The following is a 16753-nucleotide window of genomic DNA, read 5'->3' as shown; positions in this document are numbered from 1 at the left end:
CTTTAAAAATTATTTTAGCAATTTTTATTCTTAATTAGCCAAACCTTTGCTTGCTTGCTTTCTTAACGTGCATGGTATATGATTGCCGTGTGGTGATCGATGGATGCATCGTAGCATGGTAGATGGTAGATGGTACAGTCCAATGACAACCATCATTTCACACGTATAGTCCATCCCCAAACATGTTCATGAACGCGCTTAATGCAAAACAGCTCAACCATTCTCATATAGTCAATGTTTGTGACATCAATTATACTTTAATTCTCCAATCAATCTTTGCTTCATACATGGGAGGAACATAATTTTTCTTCACTCTGGAACATAAATAACAAAGATTTATTTCCATCAGTAAATTATTCGCTAATTTCTATCTATCATCAGAAATAAGATGACATATTCGAGTATCCAACCCAATTACTGCTTAGGCCTCTACATTTACCCCGTCCTTTTTTTTTCTCTCTTAATAAATCTAGAAATCATGCGAAAAAAGGTAAATTGATCCGTTGTACTCTAGGTCATAATATATTCTTTAGCTTTTCTATGCTTTGTACATAAAGTCAAAGATTATTGGCTTTCCAATGCAGTTTTAGTCCCTTTAATGATAATTTGTGATTTTTTTTATACAGGTGTAAGATGGATTTAGTGGGTAAGAAAGATGAAAAATGTGTTTTGATTCACGGAATATTCGCCTTCCAAAGTTTCCTTTTCTACCTTTCGAGCAATAAGCCTACATTTACTCCGTTACGCTGTAGTTCGACGGTGAGGCTAGGCTTCCCATTTATGAATTTAAAAATAATACCCCCAAATGGAGCCATATTTGAGAGAGCTGGCCATCCACCACCACCACACTGCAGCAGAGCGCTCATCAGAACCTTCTCACTTCCCACCCTAGGAATTTAAAATAAATAAATATCCAAAATCCATTTCATTTATATTAACGAGTTAAATAGTAAAATAATAGAGAGCAAGCCTTGAATCATGGCGTATTAGTGCTTTGATAGATGAGATAGTCCTGCTCACGACTTGGTCCGTCCTAAACATCTTCTTTTATTCTTCACAAATCTACTCTTGTCTGTCTGTGTGAGTTTTAAGAAGATACGCAAACGACGACAGTTGGAGAGCCAGTCCAGCCGACCTACTCCACCGTTTTGAATTGAACAATTCCCCTTCACCTTCAGACAAACCCACTTCGAGCCTCATTTTTTGGTTTTGTGGCCGATCTCAACATATATACTACCGGAGGAGAGAAACCTTTGACCACTGCCTGATCTCCGACATGGCCCCGTTTTTTCTCCACTAGATAAAACCAAAGGTACCTTCCTACTTACAACGTTTTGGTTTTCTTTACTTTGCTGCTCTACTACTGTTTTGCTTGTTGAGAAAAAGTGTTGCTGGATTCTGATGCTGTTTCTAAGCTCATGCGATCGATGTGACTCTGTTTTGTTTGGTCTACTTGCTTTTTCATGGTTTAGGGTTTAGCTTCCGCCGAAACTTTTATGCCGTTTAGATTCTCTCTTTACCAACCGAACAGACAGCTGGAGATCTATACCTTAATCATCATAGATTATTGTTAATCTAGATTTTCTTTTGATTTTTGGACCGAGAATAGCATTTTAGCTTTGCATTTGCTTCCAGTAGAGTTTCGGTTGATTTTGCAAGATCTGTTAATGTTGACTCCTTACTTAGCACTGTTTGTCTGCTTTCGATTCTGGCAATGGAGTTTGACTCTGTTTTTGTTTCTGGAATTTTAGGCACTGAGGGCAATTCTCCGCTGCTATGGCTTCCAAATCGTTCAAGGGGAGGCTATCAAATCTATCATCGAGCTCTGACATTCCCGATGGACTCGGCAAGCCTCCAATGCCTCCCACCGTCACATTTGGCCGCAGAACCTCCTCCGGTCGCTACATCAGCTACTCCAGGGATGATCTCGATAGCGAAATTGGGAGTGGTGACTTTATGAACTACACAGTGCACATACCTCCCACCCCAGACAACCAACCCATGGATCCATCCATTTCGCAGAAGGTTGAGGAGCAGTATGTGTCCAATTCGCTTTTCACAGGGGGATTCAACAGTGTTACCCGAGCTCATCTTATGGACAAGGTGATTGAATCCGAAACCAGCCATCCTCAGATGGCCGGTGCTAAAGGGTCATCATGTGCAATTCCCGGGTGTGATGCAAAGGTCATGAGCGATCAACGCGGGGAGGACATTCTTCCTTGTGAGTGTGATTTCAAGATATGTCGAGATTGCTATACTGATGCTGTCAAAACTGGGGGTGGTGTATGTCCCGGATGCAAGGAACCGTACAAGAACACAGATTTGGATGAAATGGCTATGGAGAGTGCATTGCCACCGCTTCCGCTGCCTTTGCCTAATGGGATGTCTAAAATGGATAGTGGGATGTCTAGAATGGAGAGGAGGTTGTCACTCATGAAGTCAACAAAGTCGGGTCTGATGAGGAGTCAAACTGGTGATTTTGATCACAACCGGTGGCTGTTTGAAACAAAGGGAACTTATGGCTATGGGAATGCTATATGGCCCAAGGAAGGAGGTTTTGGAAATGGCAAAGACGATGATGTCGTTGAGCCAACTGAGCTGATGAACAAACCATGGAGGCCTCTCACACGGAAATTAAAGATACCTGCAGCTATTCTAAGCCCCTATAGGTACATCTCTTGCAGTATTTTTCATCCAGTCTTTGTGCACACCTTAACATATATTATGTTTTCCGGGGCAATCTCATACACAATAATCTCCACTTAAAATTATTGAAATACCACCATCCTTCATGTTTTTTGTCATTGAGATGCATCTTTAAATTAGAGGTAAGAAGATCGATTGACGCATTTGAATGGTCACATACCCCATTGGAACATAATATGATGCTAACTAAAAGATGATCACCCAATGTGCTCGTGGTGTTTTTTTTTTTTTTTTGGGATTGGAGAATGCATCTCACCAACATGTCACCACACTAAAATTTCACTGTCTACAATGGGCAACATCTTGATTGTTATCCTACAATTAGATGATTGGCTAGTTGTTTGTTATGGCAGTTGCATCAATCTTTATCATGACCTATTGGTGTCATTATGAATAAACTATGAATACAACTTCAGGTCTTCCATAGTTTTGCTAATTTTACATTTACTCTATGAATTCCTCAAGTATTCTTTCTCATTCAGTGTTACTTTGTCTGCCTGGTGACATTAATTTTGAGTTCATTGTTTTCATTCTCACAATTACTTTTGGCTCTGTTTGTGTCCACAGGCTTCTAATATTTGTCCGCATGGTTGTCCTTGGGCTGTTTTTGGCATGGAGGATCAGCAATCCAAATACTGATGCAATGTGGCTTTGGGGAATGTCAATAGTTTGTGAGGTCTGGTTTGCTTTTTCGTGGCTTCTCGATCAACTTCCCAAGTTGTGCCCAATCAATCGTTCTACAGATCTTAATGTCTTGAAGGAGAAATTTGAAACACCTACTCTCAGCAACCCCACCGGGAAATCTGATCTTCCAGGCATAGATATCTTTGTGTCCACTGCAGATCCAGATAAAGAACCACCACTTGTTACAGCAAACACTATCTTATCTATTCTAGCTACTGATTACCCTGTTGAAAAGCTTGCTTGCTATGTTTCTGATGATGGAGGTGCACTTTTAACCTTTGAGGCCATGGCAGAAGCAGCAAGTTTTGCTAATATATGGGTTCCCTTCTGCCGTAAACATGGTATTGAGCCCAGGAATCCTGAATCTTACTTCAGTTTGAAGAGGGATCCATACAAGAACAAAGTGAAATCTGACTTTGTGAAGGATCGTAGAAGGGTGAAACGTGAATATGACGAGTTCAAGGTTCGGATTAATGGACTGCCTGAGTCTATACGTCGCCGATCAGATGCTTATCATGCCAGGGAGGAAATCAAGGCCATGAAGCTTCAAAGACAGAACAGAGAGGATGAACCTGTGGAGACTGTGAAGATTCCCAAAGCAACTTGGATGGCTGATGGAACCCACTGGCCTGGGACTTGGTTGACCTCTTCATCCGAGCATTCTAGGAGTGACCATGCTGGCATTATACAGGTATTCATCTAGTCCCAGTAAACTATGCTATTTGTACCAACTGGCAGATACAATTTCTCTCACATAATTTTCACCCATTAAGAAAAAAGCAGGAAAAGGTGATACTGAATATTTGTTTTCCATAATATTGTAGGTGATGTTAAAACCCCCTAGTGAGGAACCACTGCATGGAACTGATGGAACTATAGATGAAGCTAGACTCATCGACCTCACTGATATTGATATACGCCTTCCCATGCTTGTTTATGTGTCTCGTGAAAAGCGGCCAGGCTATGATCACAACAAGAAGGCAGGAGCCATGAATGCTCTTGTTCGAGCCTCTGCTATAATGTCCAATGGCCCATTCATTCTCAACCTCGACTGTGATCATTATATCTACAATTCTCAGGCAATGAGGGAAGGTATGTGCTTCATGATGGATCGCGGAGGTGACCGGCTCTGTTATGTTCAGTTCCCACAGAGATTTGAGGGTATTGACCCTTCGGATCGATATGCCAACCACAACACAGTTTTCTTTGATGTCAATATGCGGGCTCTTGATGGTCTCCAGGGCCCAGTTTATGTCGGAACTGGATGTCTATTTCGAAGAATTGCCCTGTATGGTTTTGACCCACCTCGATCAAAAGAACATCACCAAGGTTGTTGCAGTTGCTGCTTTTCTAGTCGTAAAAAGAATAAGCATGCCTCGGTAGCGCACACCCCTGAAGAAAACCGAGCCTTGAGAATGGGTGATTCTGATGATGAAGAGATGAATCTCTCCCTACTGCCGAAGAGGTTTGGGAACTCAACTTTCCTCATCGACTCAATTCCAGTGGCAGAGTACCAAGGTCGCCCTCTTGCAGATCACCCAGCTGTAAAGAATGGACGCCCACCCGGTGCTCTCACCATTCCTCGTGAGCTGCTTGATGCATCAACTGTTGCAGAGGCTATCAGTGTCATTTCCTGCTGGTATGAAGACAAGACTGAGTGGGGAGATCGTGTCGGATGGATTTACGGTTCAGTTACTGAAGATGTGGTCACTGGTTACAGAATGCACAACAGAGGATGGAAATCAGTTTACTGTGTGACCAAACGTGATGCATTTCGTGGAACTGCACCTATCAATCTCACTGATAGGTTGCATCAGGTCCTCCGTTGGGCTACGGGCTCAGTTGAAATCTTTTTCTCCCGCAACAATGCCCTGCTAGCCAGCCCGAGAATGAAGATTCTGCAAAGAGTAGCATATCTCAACGTTGGTATCTACCCGTTCACATCCATCTTCCTTATCGTCTACTGCTTCCTCCCTGCACTTTCGCTCTTCTCTGGTCAGTTCATTGTGCAGTCCCTCAATGTTACTTTCCTGACCTATCTTTTGGTCATTACTCTCACCTTATGTATGCTTGCCATACTTGAGATCAAATGGTCTGGCATTGAACTAGAAGAGTGGTGGAGAAATGAGCAGTTTTGGTTGATTGGAGGGACCAGTGCTCACCTTGCTGCTGTGATTCAGGGGCTATTAAAAGTTATTGCAGGGATTGAAATCTCTTTCACCTTGACTTCAAAATCAGGTGGTGACGATGAGGATGATGACTTTGCTGATCTCTACATTGTGAAATGGACATCTCTGATGATACCCCCAATAACAATCATGATGGTCAACTTAATTGCAATAGCAGTTGGGTTCAGCAGAACAATATACAGCGTGATTCCGCAGTGGAGCCGATTGATTGGAGGTGTTTTCTTCAGTTTCTGGGTTTTAGCACATCTATACCCTTTCGCCAAAGGATTGATGGGGAGACGAGGGAGGACGCCCACCATTGTTTTTGTATGGTCAGGACTCATTGCAATCACCATCTCTCTTCTTTGGGTGGCAATCAATCCCCCTGCTGGTACAAACCAAATTGGAGGATCATTCGAATTCCCCTGATAGGTCGATATTATCATTCTTTACAGTTAATCAAGCTCTTCGATTTACATTCCTTTATTTGTTTTGTTCCTCTGAACAAGTTAATCATTCTGGTGATAGAACTGGCACCAGTAATTCCATGTTCTGGTTCTTGTTCCCCTCCTCATTTTGATTTTGTGTAGCAGTTGGTAACTTGGAGCAATCTGTGTATGCATGCATGGGTACCAACAGATAGGGATGGATGAATCATCGACTATATTGTAGTTTTACCTGGCATTTTATTGATGCTTTTAACTTCGAGCAACTTAAGTGGACAGTAATCGGAATGTTTTGCCTTTGGTACTCTGCCTACTCGGTATCAAACCTGTGTCAGTCTCCTTCCTGTCCTTTTCCTTCCACTCATAATTTGAGGCGTTAATTATGCAACCAGCCGAGATCTACGGCATCAAAAATGGAAATCGTTTTGGTAAAATTAATAAGATAAAAAGTTTAATGTTACTTGAAAATGTACGTTTTACAAAAGTATGGGATGATGGACTGGATACCCAAAAAATTACATCTATCTCTTTGATGACATGAGCAAAATTTGTATCGCAGCAGAGTAATCTACACAATAAGTAAACGAAGACATAACAAGTGTCCAATCCGCGCTACTACAATCAAAGAATCGCTACACTATTCTAAGCTGGATGCTTTAGCTTTCTTCTTTGAACCATCTTTTGATTTCTTTGACTTCCGTTTCCTCGAGGCTGCCTTTTCTTTCAACCCTTCAGATGCCTGCTTCTGTTTCCGATCCTCCTCCATACTACGTGTTTCATTCTCATGATTGACATCAGAGGGAATCAAAGACTCTTCATTCAATTCTCTAGCACCTGTATCTGGTTCAACAACTGCCATCGAGTGCAGAATGAAGTCCAACAGGAGTGTGTTTCTCACATGCCTGTCTACTCTGCTATAGTGCCTCTGAGAATATGGGGTGAGAGCTTCAAGAAGATTCTGAATGCCTTTTACCTGAAAAATTTATCAAGTCAGATGAATAGTTTAAAGTTGCAAAATCTTCACCCAACTATGAATTTGATCAAATAAGTGACAGACGGACAATATTATCCAAGTTACACTTTTTTTAAATCTGAATGCGCTTTTATTTTTTAATGTAACCTTAAAAAGAGCACAACAATAAGTAAAGACAACCACCTTAATAATCTCTGTTGGACTATAAATGTTGAGAATATTAAAGAACACGAACTGGGCAACATGGCAAAACTTTGGCTTTGTATTCCATTCCCTAACATATTCAAAAAGTACCGCCAACTCTTCGTTGCCAAAGTCATGAAGGGCTTTCTCTATCTGCTTTTCATCCCCTCTCTTCCTGCAGGAAACTCGGGTAAGATACATGACAAAAGTTCAAGAGACAACCGGAAAGAGGCAAACAATAAACTAATAGAAACACTATGGCTAACCTGAAAAGTTCATGAAAACACTCGTAAAGTTTATGAGGCCTGCGAAGCTTAAATGCAATTTGGATTGCTTTAGTATAGTCAGCATCTTTGACAGCATTTTCTAGTTCTTGACTTTTCAGGACGCCTTCCTCCTGGACCATCATTCAAAAATCATATACGCACACTTATTCAGTAACAAATTTGTACGTAACAATATCGAGAAAATATAAACTAAGAAGCTGGTGCAACTGCAGGTATCCAAGGTGAGAGATTAGCCAACTTAAATCTATCCATGTTTAATCTTTTAAGATTTCACTCAACATATCAAACAGATATATGGATTCAATATGGAGCTCAACTAATATCAGTTATCTATGGTTTTGGCGATTTATTTTGAACTTCATTACAAAATTTCTGTGAAACTATATTACCACTGTATACAAGAAAACAGCCAGTAATGGCTCACCTCTCTGCGGAAAGCTTCCTCTTTATCAGAGGCAGTACAATCATACCACAGATTGATGGCAGCATCACCGCTGCCAGTTGCAACCATTTCTGTCTTCTTTCCAACAGTCAATGCCCAAACCTGCAGGGTTAATTCTTGTCAGCAAATGAAAAGAAAGAAGGGAGGGGGGGGGGGGGGGGGACAAAGTCAGGGAAAATTAATTTGCACTTCAAAAATACTTCAAATGGTTCATCAATTGCGTGCAATAGGTTCCAAGATCATGAATTAAACAGAAATCACAAATTCAGTTTTTAGACAGATATCAAAGGCCAAACCAAGAGTAGATACTGGCTGTAGAACCTGTACGGGAGGGCCAACATAAATATATCTCAGACATGGAAAAAATTGGGCCAGGATATCCAACTTATTTCTGTTGCTATAGATCGAAGTTTCAACCTACAAATTGACGACTCTATGTTGATATCACATATTTATTCAGGTCAACTGATCACAACCTTCTATAATATTAATCTGTGACCGCAACACAGTCATTGTAAATGATAGAAAAATGACAAAAGGTTAGAACTCTTCAGAGTTCTAAAAGTTAACATCTTAAATTTATTTATCGTAGACTATACTATCCATTAGTGACGAATAGTTTGAGGAAGATATATCTGTTCAGTACCTTGTCCTCATGCTGATCATATGTAGCAATGCATTCATTTGTTTTTACCATCCACAGCTTCACCAAACCATCAGCATCTGGAAAAAGGATACAAGTGAATACATATATCACCACAAATTTGGGAAGTGAGACCAATTTGTAAACAGAGATTCATTACCAGAAGAAATAAATTGGGTCCCACGAGTAAGAAATGATGCTCGATATACACTTGACATGTGTCCTTCAAATGATTTTAAGCACGAGCCATCTGATATAGCCCATATCTTTATTGTTTTATCACCAGATGTAGTCAGAATGCATTGATCAACTGGAGAAAACTCTACAGACCAAACCCCTCTTTTATGACCCTTAAGTACAACTACTGGTACAAGATCTGGAAGCCTCCAAACACAAGCAGTGCGGTCCTGATCAACGAAAAACCCAGAAAGTATAAGGATGCAGTGGCATTAAGTGTCTTTAAGATCCTCTCTCTCTTCCAGAGAACAACAGTTGTAGATAAAATTAAGATAAATACACAAGTACTGAAGCAACTCAAAACCTACTAACCTGTGAACCACTACAAACTAAACTATCATTTGGTGCAACAGCTACTGAATTGATATCCTTATCGTGGGCTGCTACAACAGCTTTTGCTTTCAAATTTATTGGCTTTTCCACATTGTCTGAGATACCATCCAAACTCCAGACCTTGAGGGTATGATCACTACATAGAATAAATAAAATAGTTTGTTTAGACTAGTTTTCTTAATACTAAAACACTAAATAGTGTTCAATACATATATCCACTACGAGGTTGCCACAAAATGATCTTTTTCACTATTGAAAGCATCACCAGTCAGAGAAATTAGGAGAATTTATGTTTCAAGTGTAAATATATGAGGACCTGCATAACTGCTCACCTACTACCACTGACAAAGAAGTCCCTCTGCTTCTTTGAGAAAGCAATAGCTCCAACAGATCCCATGTGACCTATGCCAACACCAAGGCAACATCTGCTTTCTGATTCCCACAACCTAACCTACAGAGGAAGGAGGAAGAGGAGCAAACAATATCATTAATATGCACACCAGCAAGTTTCAGAGCCACACAACACAAAGAGAGACAGAGGGGGGGGGGGGGTGTAAAACTATGGGGAGAGGGAGAGAGAGAGCCCACAAGCCGTATGGCTGACAAAGAAACTGAAACTTACACTATTATCCTTGCTTCCTGTCACTATAAGTGTTCTTCCGGAACTTGATACGCAGGTGTCAAGGCACATAACAATTTCAGTATGACCGGCCAATACATGAGAACATGACATGGATGCAACATCAAACACTCGTACCTGCATGTTGATGTCAGGTATTAATTCATTTCTTTCCATATAAATAACAACTAACAATGAACATATAGATGTCAAACCTAAATTTAGTAAAACTAGATTAAAAATGCAATCTTCAAAACAACATTAGTGAAGCATGAATTGTTACAAACATATATTGATGCATGGTAGAAAAAGAACTTCCACACACACACACACACACACACACACACACACACACACACACACATATATATATATATATATAGAGAGAGAGAGAGAGAGTTAGCAAAGTACCTGTTCAGTATTTGTGGCGACAGCGATAAATTGTTCCTCATCACCTAGAAATTTCATATCCAGAATCTCTCCATTATTTCCTACAAGTCTTTTGCTTAGAACAAATTCAAAGGTCCCTTCAGGGCTTTCAACAGGAGAATATAAAAGGAACTCCTGATCAGCTGTCACACAAAGCAGCCCTTGATCTGATGGTAGCAGTAAAGCTGCAGTAAAGCCCCTTTTCGATTCATCGTCATCAGAGGTGATAGTAACATCTGAGGACTTCTGCTCAAATAGGCAAACTGCACTGTCAAAATAGAAGAAGGACTGGTAAGTGAACCCATGATATCCACTGTGCTGTAGCCAATAAATAATGCTAATCATAAGGACTGACGATCACATAATACAAAACTAGAATTCCTTGTAACCAAGAATCACTTTAAACAGAACATTTTAAGACAGCAGTCATGATTTACCCTTCAGAATTCCAAATTCGTACGATCCCACGGTCACCAACTGTTATAAAACATATTGCAGGTGACTTGCTTTTCTTTCCATTCCGCTGCTTGGATGAACCGAAACGGGAAGATAAAAGAGTTCCAGAAGGAATTACACACACAGCTTCAAGGGCTTCATATGTTGTTACAGTCTTCAAGCAGTTGTAGTCATCAAGGTTCCACAAGATCACAACCTGAGACACATTATGCAATCAATATCTAGTTGGCATAACACAAGAACAATGCATACTAGAGGGCATGAAAAATAATGCTTGCATCCCACTGACACAGAATACAAAAGAAATATGAAGAAAGATGTCAAGCTAAACATTAAATAGTTGATAATTAAACCTATATCATATCAGCCTTGCCTTATCTCTTCCAGCTGTGAGCAACGTGCGCCCATCTTCGGATAATGCCATAGATGTTACCGTTGAGTTATGCTCAGTAAGTGTTGCGACACGCTTCTTAGTATCTAGATCCCAGACGTTCACAGTTGTATCATGACTTGCGGAGAAAAGCTAAACATGCAAACAGAAATCGGCAAAATCAGCTATTAGTTTCAAACTCATTTGAAAAGCGAGTAATGACAGTGAAAACATGTGTGGAGATTGAGCTCACAATTTGCTTAGTAGGATCTGGATGAAAGAGAAGACTAGAAACAACCCCTTGGTGACCTTTAAAGTGATGAGTGGCAAAGCTACCGGCAACATCCCAAACTATAACCTTCTTATCGGCTCCGGCGGTGGCAAGATATCCCCCGGATGGGTGACAAGCCATTCCCATCACAGGCCCATCATGACCCTGAAATTCGATACTCAGCAATCAATCAAATACTTTCCATCACGATTAAACTTTAAAAAGTTCAATTAGTACCTTCCAAGAGCGGACGCATTTGAAGGTGGAGAGGTCCCAAACCCTAATGAGGCGACTGTGGCCAGAAGAGAAGAGGAATTTGTCGTCGGGGCTGAGGGTTAAAGCAGTGACGGCCTCGGAGTCGCCTTCCAGAGTGGAGCGTACAGAGGAGTTGGAGGCATCGACGATGTTAATGGACTCGTCGGAAGCGCAGGCGATGAAGGAACCGTCGGATGAGACGGCAAAGGCGCCGCCGGAGTAGAACGGTTGCAGAGAGGGGACGCACCTGTAGTTCTTCTTCAAAGGTACAGACGCCATGCCGGAGCCGGAACTAGAATCGGTCAAGGCTCAAAATGGCAAGCTAAGACAGAGAGAGAGAGAGAGATTACAGCTGTGGTATTAATGTGAAAAGGTGCGAAATACTGAAATTAGGGTTTAAGGAACTCACACCCACACTCACAGGGTTTAAGACAGGACCGCTCCCGGGAAAAAAAAACTAAAGCGGCTAATCGGGTTGGGGCCCCGACCAGTTGAAAATGGGCCTTGGGCCGGACGATGTGGGCATTTTGGATGGGGCTTGTATAAGTTACATTTTTATTCTTTCTCCTTTCGAAATTTCGTTCTGGTTTGTTTTAAATCGAGCATTTGTTAATACATGTATACAAGACATTTTAAGTCCATGGTATTGGCAAGAGTTGAATTCATTATCGATGTCTGACTCTTTTTCCTTGTTAAGTTTGATACTCAATATTATAAGAAATCAATGTGATATTGAACTGAAAATTTTATATCAGTGTGATATTTTTCGATATTTGCTTGTTAACATTGACAGTGAATTTATTAGTGAATCATTTTTCATAGGAGTTAGGTTCAGGTACATTGATTATATTAAACTCGGGGGCATTTTTCTCGTGTAGCAATGGTGACTGACTCTTGTGTAATTAGAAAAAATGATAAGACTCATAAGACATTGGACCAAGTTGATAAAATGATAAGACTCATAAGAGATTGGACCAAGTAATTGTAATTCAGAGTGATCAGATAAAACAAAAAAACCAAGAAAAGACAGCGAGGGAATAATTAAGAGGGGGGCCTAACAGCCCATGATGTGAAGGCTGGTTGGGTCATTGAAGGTGAGGTGAGGCATGCTTGTCTTCCTACCCCCTTGATCTAACCCAGCTCAAACTCAGCTCCAACCGCCAAATCTACCCCCTAATTCCCCGCCAATCACACCACTACTTCTACTACGCTTATTCCTACCTACCTACCTCCCTTTTTTTGTTTTCTACTTCTCTCCCTTCTTCTTTCTTCTTACCTCAACCTCTGTTCTAGCTTCTACCCTGCAACTTATTCATGTATTTATTACTTGCGCACTTTCTCTTCTAATCTCCCTACCCCAACCATTTCTCTCTCCAACCTAGCTAGCTCAACCCCAACAGTACTATTCCTCCCAGCATCCAATCCATCCTTCATTTCTCTCTATCTTCTTAACTGACAACACACACCATGATATCCATTGCGTCTAACAACAACAACTCTGTTGTTGTTGAGACGCCGGAAATCTCTCCCACTCTCATCTCCGACGTCGTTTCCACCTCTCAGACCCAACCGGAGAAGCAGCAGCCAACCACCACCACTCATCATGATCATGTCTTCAAATCCAAGCTTCCGGACCTTCCCAACATTTCCAACCACCTCCCTCTCCACACCTACTGCTTCGAGAACATCTCCGACTTCTCCGACCGACCCTGTCTCATCGTCGGCTCCACCGGAAAAACATACACCTTCTCCGAAACCCACCTCATTTCCCAAAAGACCGGAGCCGGCCTCTCCAAGCTTGGCATCACCAAAGGCGATGTCGTCATGATCCTCCTCCCAAACTGCGCCGAGTTCACCTTCGCATTCATGGGAGCTTCCATGATCGGCGCCGTCACAACCACCGCCAACCCCTTCTACACAGCCTCCGAAATCTTCAAGCAGTTCAAGGCCTCCAACGCCAAGCTCATCATCACTCAATCCACATACGTAGACAAGCTCCGACACTCCGGTACCAGCTCTGATCAATACCCGATGCTCGGCGAACATTTTCAAGTGGTCACCATCGACGACCCTCCCATGAACTGCTTACATTTCTCAGTCCTCTCAGACGCCAACGAAAACGAACTTCCGGAGGTTTCTATTGATCCAGAGGACCCTGTAGCGCTACCTTTCTCTTCAGGAACTACAGGGCTTCCAAAAGGAGTGATTCTAACTCACAAGAGTCTGATCACAAGTGTGGCTCAGCAAGTGGACGGAGAGAATCCAAACCTGTACTTGAAGGAAGACGATGTCGTTTTGTGCGTGCTGCCATTGTTCCATATCTACTCCTTGAACAGTGTCTTGTTGTGTTCTCTCAGAGCAGGGGCGGCGGTTTTGGTAATGCACAAGTTTGAGATTGGGACGCTTTTGGAGCTCATACAGAAGTACAGAGTATCTGTGGCGGCGGTGGTGCCACCGCTGGTGATAGCGCTGGCGAAGAATCCTATGGTGGCGGACTATGATCTCAGCTCTATTAGAGCGATCTTATCCGGAGCGGCGCCGCTGGGAAAGGAACTAGAGGAGGCGTTGAGGAGCCGTGTGCCTCAGGCGGTGTTGGGCCAGGTAAATTAATCCATCGTATTACCATGTACATATTAGTATGTATTACATGTTCTGTCATACAATTTTACTTTTCACTTGTCCATTTTTAGTCCGGAACATAGGATAAGACAGAACGAGAATGACATCCCAATAGTTAATCAGAATCTAATCCTCCGTTAAATGCATATTAAATTCATAGTGCATAATTCTCACATTATAAATGCATGTGAGATTGATGTTTGTTCTTAATTACAAATCTAACTAAAAACATCTCTTCTATTTAATGAAAATTTCCCCAAGCATTAATTTAACTAACACTCAATAGTTTGCCTTCAATATGAAACTACACTTGGTCATCCACCCTTGAGTTTAATTTTTGAATTGAAATTACAATAAGAAAAGTATGTACTCAATTTCAATCCTAAATAATAGTTAAACGATCGTAAAATTTATTGTTATCAGATGCCATAACAGATATAATTTATAAAAAAAAAATTATTTTTTATATAAATTGGATACACCATATTAAAAAAAATAATTCTATATGGATTGGATCCATCATACCATTATTGATTCAGTAATGGACGAATTTCAATAAATAATTTTTGGTGTTGTATTAGAAGAAGAAGTTGTGAAATTTTTGGAATTTAAATCATTAAGAGTGGGGAAAGTTGCAGTCTCACTATCCTGTAATTGAATTGAAAATGGGAGGGATGGATGGCATGTGGGGGAAGTGAGTCAACAAACCAACAGACAAAGGGGGGAGATGTAGACAAAAACAAGGCCAGTTGAAGTGTGTGTTCATAAACTAACTTACGTGGTCACATTGGCTTTTGATGAATCCCAATCAAATGGTCGTTACCTATTTTTGATTAGCATGGAATCCTTACCTACCTCAAAAATTGAAGAAAAAATAAATATCATTACCTACCTCCATCGATCTTCATCAAATGTCGCCGTCTGTTAGCCTCGGAATTTGGTTGCCTAGCTAGCTTGCCTTCAATCGTGAATGTATAGTAGAATTGACCAATACAAAAATAACATAATAACATAGAAAGTAATTTACAAGTTACTCTTTGTAATCACTCTAATACATAATTTAAAATCAAATTTAACATTACAATCTCACACTTTAAGATCAAGTCTTTTCAGTAATTGTGCTCATGTGTTATGATTTAAATTCTTCGTAATTTGCTTTGGATTTCGAATTTTTTTATCCCGATACTAGTTAGGCACTTAGGCTTAATCTTCAAGAGTGCATCAAAGTTGATGGAAGACAAGTCATGATCGATCATCATCCTGATCTCTCTGATTTATTGGATCGAACATTCAGTAAAAAGTAGTAGTAGCGTGACTGAATCAATGTGAATGGATATATATGCAGGGTTATGGGATGACAGAGGCAGGGCCGGTGCTATCAATGTGCCTGGCATTTGCAAAGCAACCGTTTCCAACGAAGTCAGGGTCATGCGGCACCGTGGTTCGAAATGCAGAGCTCAAAGTCATCGAACCCGAAACTGGTCGCTCCCTCGGCTACAACCAGCCTGGCGAGATTTGCATCCGTGGGTCTCAAATTATGAAAGGATATTTGAACGACGATGAGGCCACGGCAACCACCGTAGATGTCGAGGGATGGCTTCACACCGGCGACGTTGGTTATGTGGACGATGACGATGAGGTTTTCATCGTTGACAGAGTTAAGGAGCTCATTAAATTCAAAGGCTTCCAAGTATGTTTCATTCCTATTGCTTGACCCATTCCACATTTTGGATCAATACGTATGTACGGGAAGTTATATCTTAGTTTGATTTTGACGCAGGTGCCACCAGCTGAACTAGAAGCCCTCCTTGTAAGCCACCAATCCATTGCAGATGCAGCTGTTGTTCCGTAAGCACTTGATTTAATTACAATTTCATTTTATTTAGACATCGATCACTAATTAATTAGCATTGTATGTTTGTTGTGTGACTAATTTATTCACGTACAAACTATATCATCTTGCTTTTGTTGGGTACGTATATATGGTGTTCTTACAACATACGACGAACAAGTGCAGGCAAAAAGATGATGCTGCAGGGGAAGTTCCGGTTGCATTCGTGGTTCGATCTAATGGTAATGAACTTACTGAAGAGGCTATAAAAGAATTTGTAGCAAAGCAGGTATGTATCTGATCATTAATCGTGTGCCCAGCTAGCTAACTATGGCTTAGTTTCCAGGCCAATTGCTAACATTCATGCATATGCAGGTGGTGTTTTACAAGAGACTGCACAAGGTCTACTTCGTGCATGCAATTCCGAAATCTCCGTCTGGAAAAATCTTAAGAAAAGACCTCAGAGCCAAGCTAGCCACTCCGAACGTTTAACTAGTCACTACTCATACTCCAATATCCTCATGTTTTACTTCGCTTCTTCACACATTTCTTTTGTTGTAAGCTTGCATTGATTGATTGCCTTGCACGAAACGTGCCTACTTCATATTATATTACATAAGTGGATCGATCATGATCGAATTGTATCATAGTTTTGATGCTGTCCGTTGCAGTAAATAAACACTTAGAATCATTTTTCCAATTAGCGTGAACCCCACTACCTCTTGTAATTCTTTGAATAAGATTTGTAATGTCATACACAATGAAATTCTGTCTAAAATCTCTCTACTCTTTTTTTTTTTT

The 16753-nt window shown here is 40.9% G+C and overlaps 3 protein-coding genes across 4 annotated transcripts; 2 read left to right on the top strand and 1 right to left on the bottom strand.

The window, feature by feature from the left end:
• Positions 1–930: 930 nt before the first annotated feature.
• Positions 931–6301, top strand: LOC133717192 (cellulose synthase-like protein D3). The gene is made up of 4 exons (XM_062143862.1): positions 931–1312; positions 1752–2669; positions 3274–4081; positions 4215–6301. Exons 2-4 carry the CDS (start codon positions 1777–1779, stop codon positions 5985–5987), a joined length of 3474 nt encoding a protein of 1157 aa, XP_061999846.1. The 5' UTR covers positions 931–1312; positions 1752–1776; the 3' UTR covers positions 5988–6301.
• Positions 6302–6427: 126 nt separating this feature from the next.
• Positions 6428–11915, bottom strand: LOC133717194 (protein TORMOZ EMBRYO DEFECTIVE). 2 transcript variants are annotated; one of them, XM_062143864.1, is made up of 14 exons: positions 11485–11915; positions 11230–11412; positions 10980–11129; positions 10588–10802; positions 10133–10418; positions 9725–9859; positions 9435–9553; positions 9082–9238; positions 8693–8939; positions 8536–8612; positions 7872–7991; positions 7427–7557; positions 7161–7335; positions 6428–6977 (listed from the first exon to the last, which is right to left on the bottom strand). In XM_062143864.1, the coding sequence occupies exons 1-14, from the start codon at positions 11779–11781 to the stop codon at positions 6642–6644; spliced, it is 2628 nt and encodes an 875-aa protein (XP_061999848.1). In that variant the 5' UTR covers positions 11782–11915; the 3' UTR covers positions 6428–6641. The 2 variants fall into 2 exon arrangements, with proteins under 2 accessions (XP_061999848.1, XP_061999849.1); XM_062143865.1 differs by lacking the exon at positions 6428–6977 and having other exon boundaries at positions 7174–7331.
• An 851-nt stretch (positions 11916–12766) lies between these two features.
• On the top strand, positions 12767–16741 carry LOC133714724 (4-coumarate--CoA ligase 2-like). The gene is made up of 5 exons (XM_062140950.1): positions 12767–14103; positions 15467–15811; positions 15902–15969; positions 16139–16241; positions 16328–16741. Exons 1-5 carry the CDS (start codon positions 12970–12972, stop codon positions 16442–16444), a joined length of 1767 nt encoding a protein of 588 aa, XP_061996934.1. The 5' UTR covers positions 12767–12969; the 3' UTR covers positions 16445–16741.
• The last annotated feature ends 12 nt before the right edge of the window (positions 16742–16753 follow it).

This window comes from Rosa rugosa, chromosome 6 (genome assembly GCF_958449725.1).
Source record: "Rosa rugosa chromosome 6, drRosRugo1.1, whole genome shotgun sequence".
Classification (NCBI taxonomy): domain Eukaryota; kingdom Viridiplantae; phylum Streptophyta; class Magnoliopsida; order Rosales; family Rosaceae; genus Rosa; species Rosa rugosa.
Note: the sequence above shows the minus strand (reverse complement) of the source record. Positions and strands in the feature narration are given on the sequence as shown.

Bases quoted from the DNA above. Each gene is read 5' to 3' on its own strand.
- LOC133717192 (XM_062143862.1), top strand. From the start codon at position 1,777: ATGGCTTCCAAATCGTTCAAGGGGAGGCTATCAAATCTATCATCGAGC. The intron at 2,670-3,273 runs GTACATCTCTTG...TTGTGTCCACAG, and splicing joins GCTATTCTAAGCCCCTATAG to GCTTCTAATATTTGTCCGCA. The intron at 4,082-4,214 runs GTATTCATCTAG...ATAATATTGTAG, and splicing joins ACCATGCTGGCATTATACAG to GTGATGTTAAAACCCCCTAG.
- LOC133714724 (XM_062140950.1), top strand. From the start codon at position 12,970: ATGATATCCATTGCGTCTAACAACAACAACTCTGTTGTTGTTGAGACG. The intron at 14,104-15,466 runs GTAAATTAATCC...ATATATATGCAG, and splicing joins CTCAGGCGGTGTTGGGCCAG to GGTTATGGGATGACAGAGGC. The intron at 15,812-15,901 runs GTATGTTTCATT...ATTTTGACGCAG, and splicing joins TTAAATTCAAAGGCTTCCAA to GTGCCACCAGCTGAACTAGA.
- LOC133717194 (XM_062143864.1), bottom strand. From the start codon at position 11,781: ATGGCGTCTGTACCTTTGAAGAAGAACTACAGGTGCGTCCCCTCTCTG. The intron at 9,554-9,724 runs GTAAGTTTCAGT...CTTCCTCTGTAG, and splicing joins CAGGAAGCAAGGATAATAGT to GTTAGGTTGTGGGAATCAGA. The intron at 9,239-9,434 runs GTGAGCAGTTAT...TATTCTATGTAG, and splicing joins TTCTTTGTCAGTGGTAGTAG to TGATCATACCCTCAAGGTCT.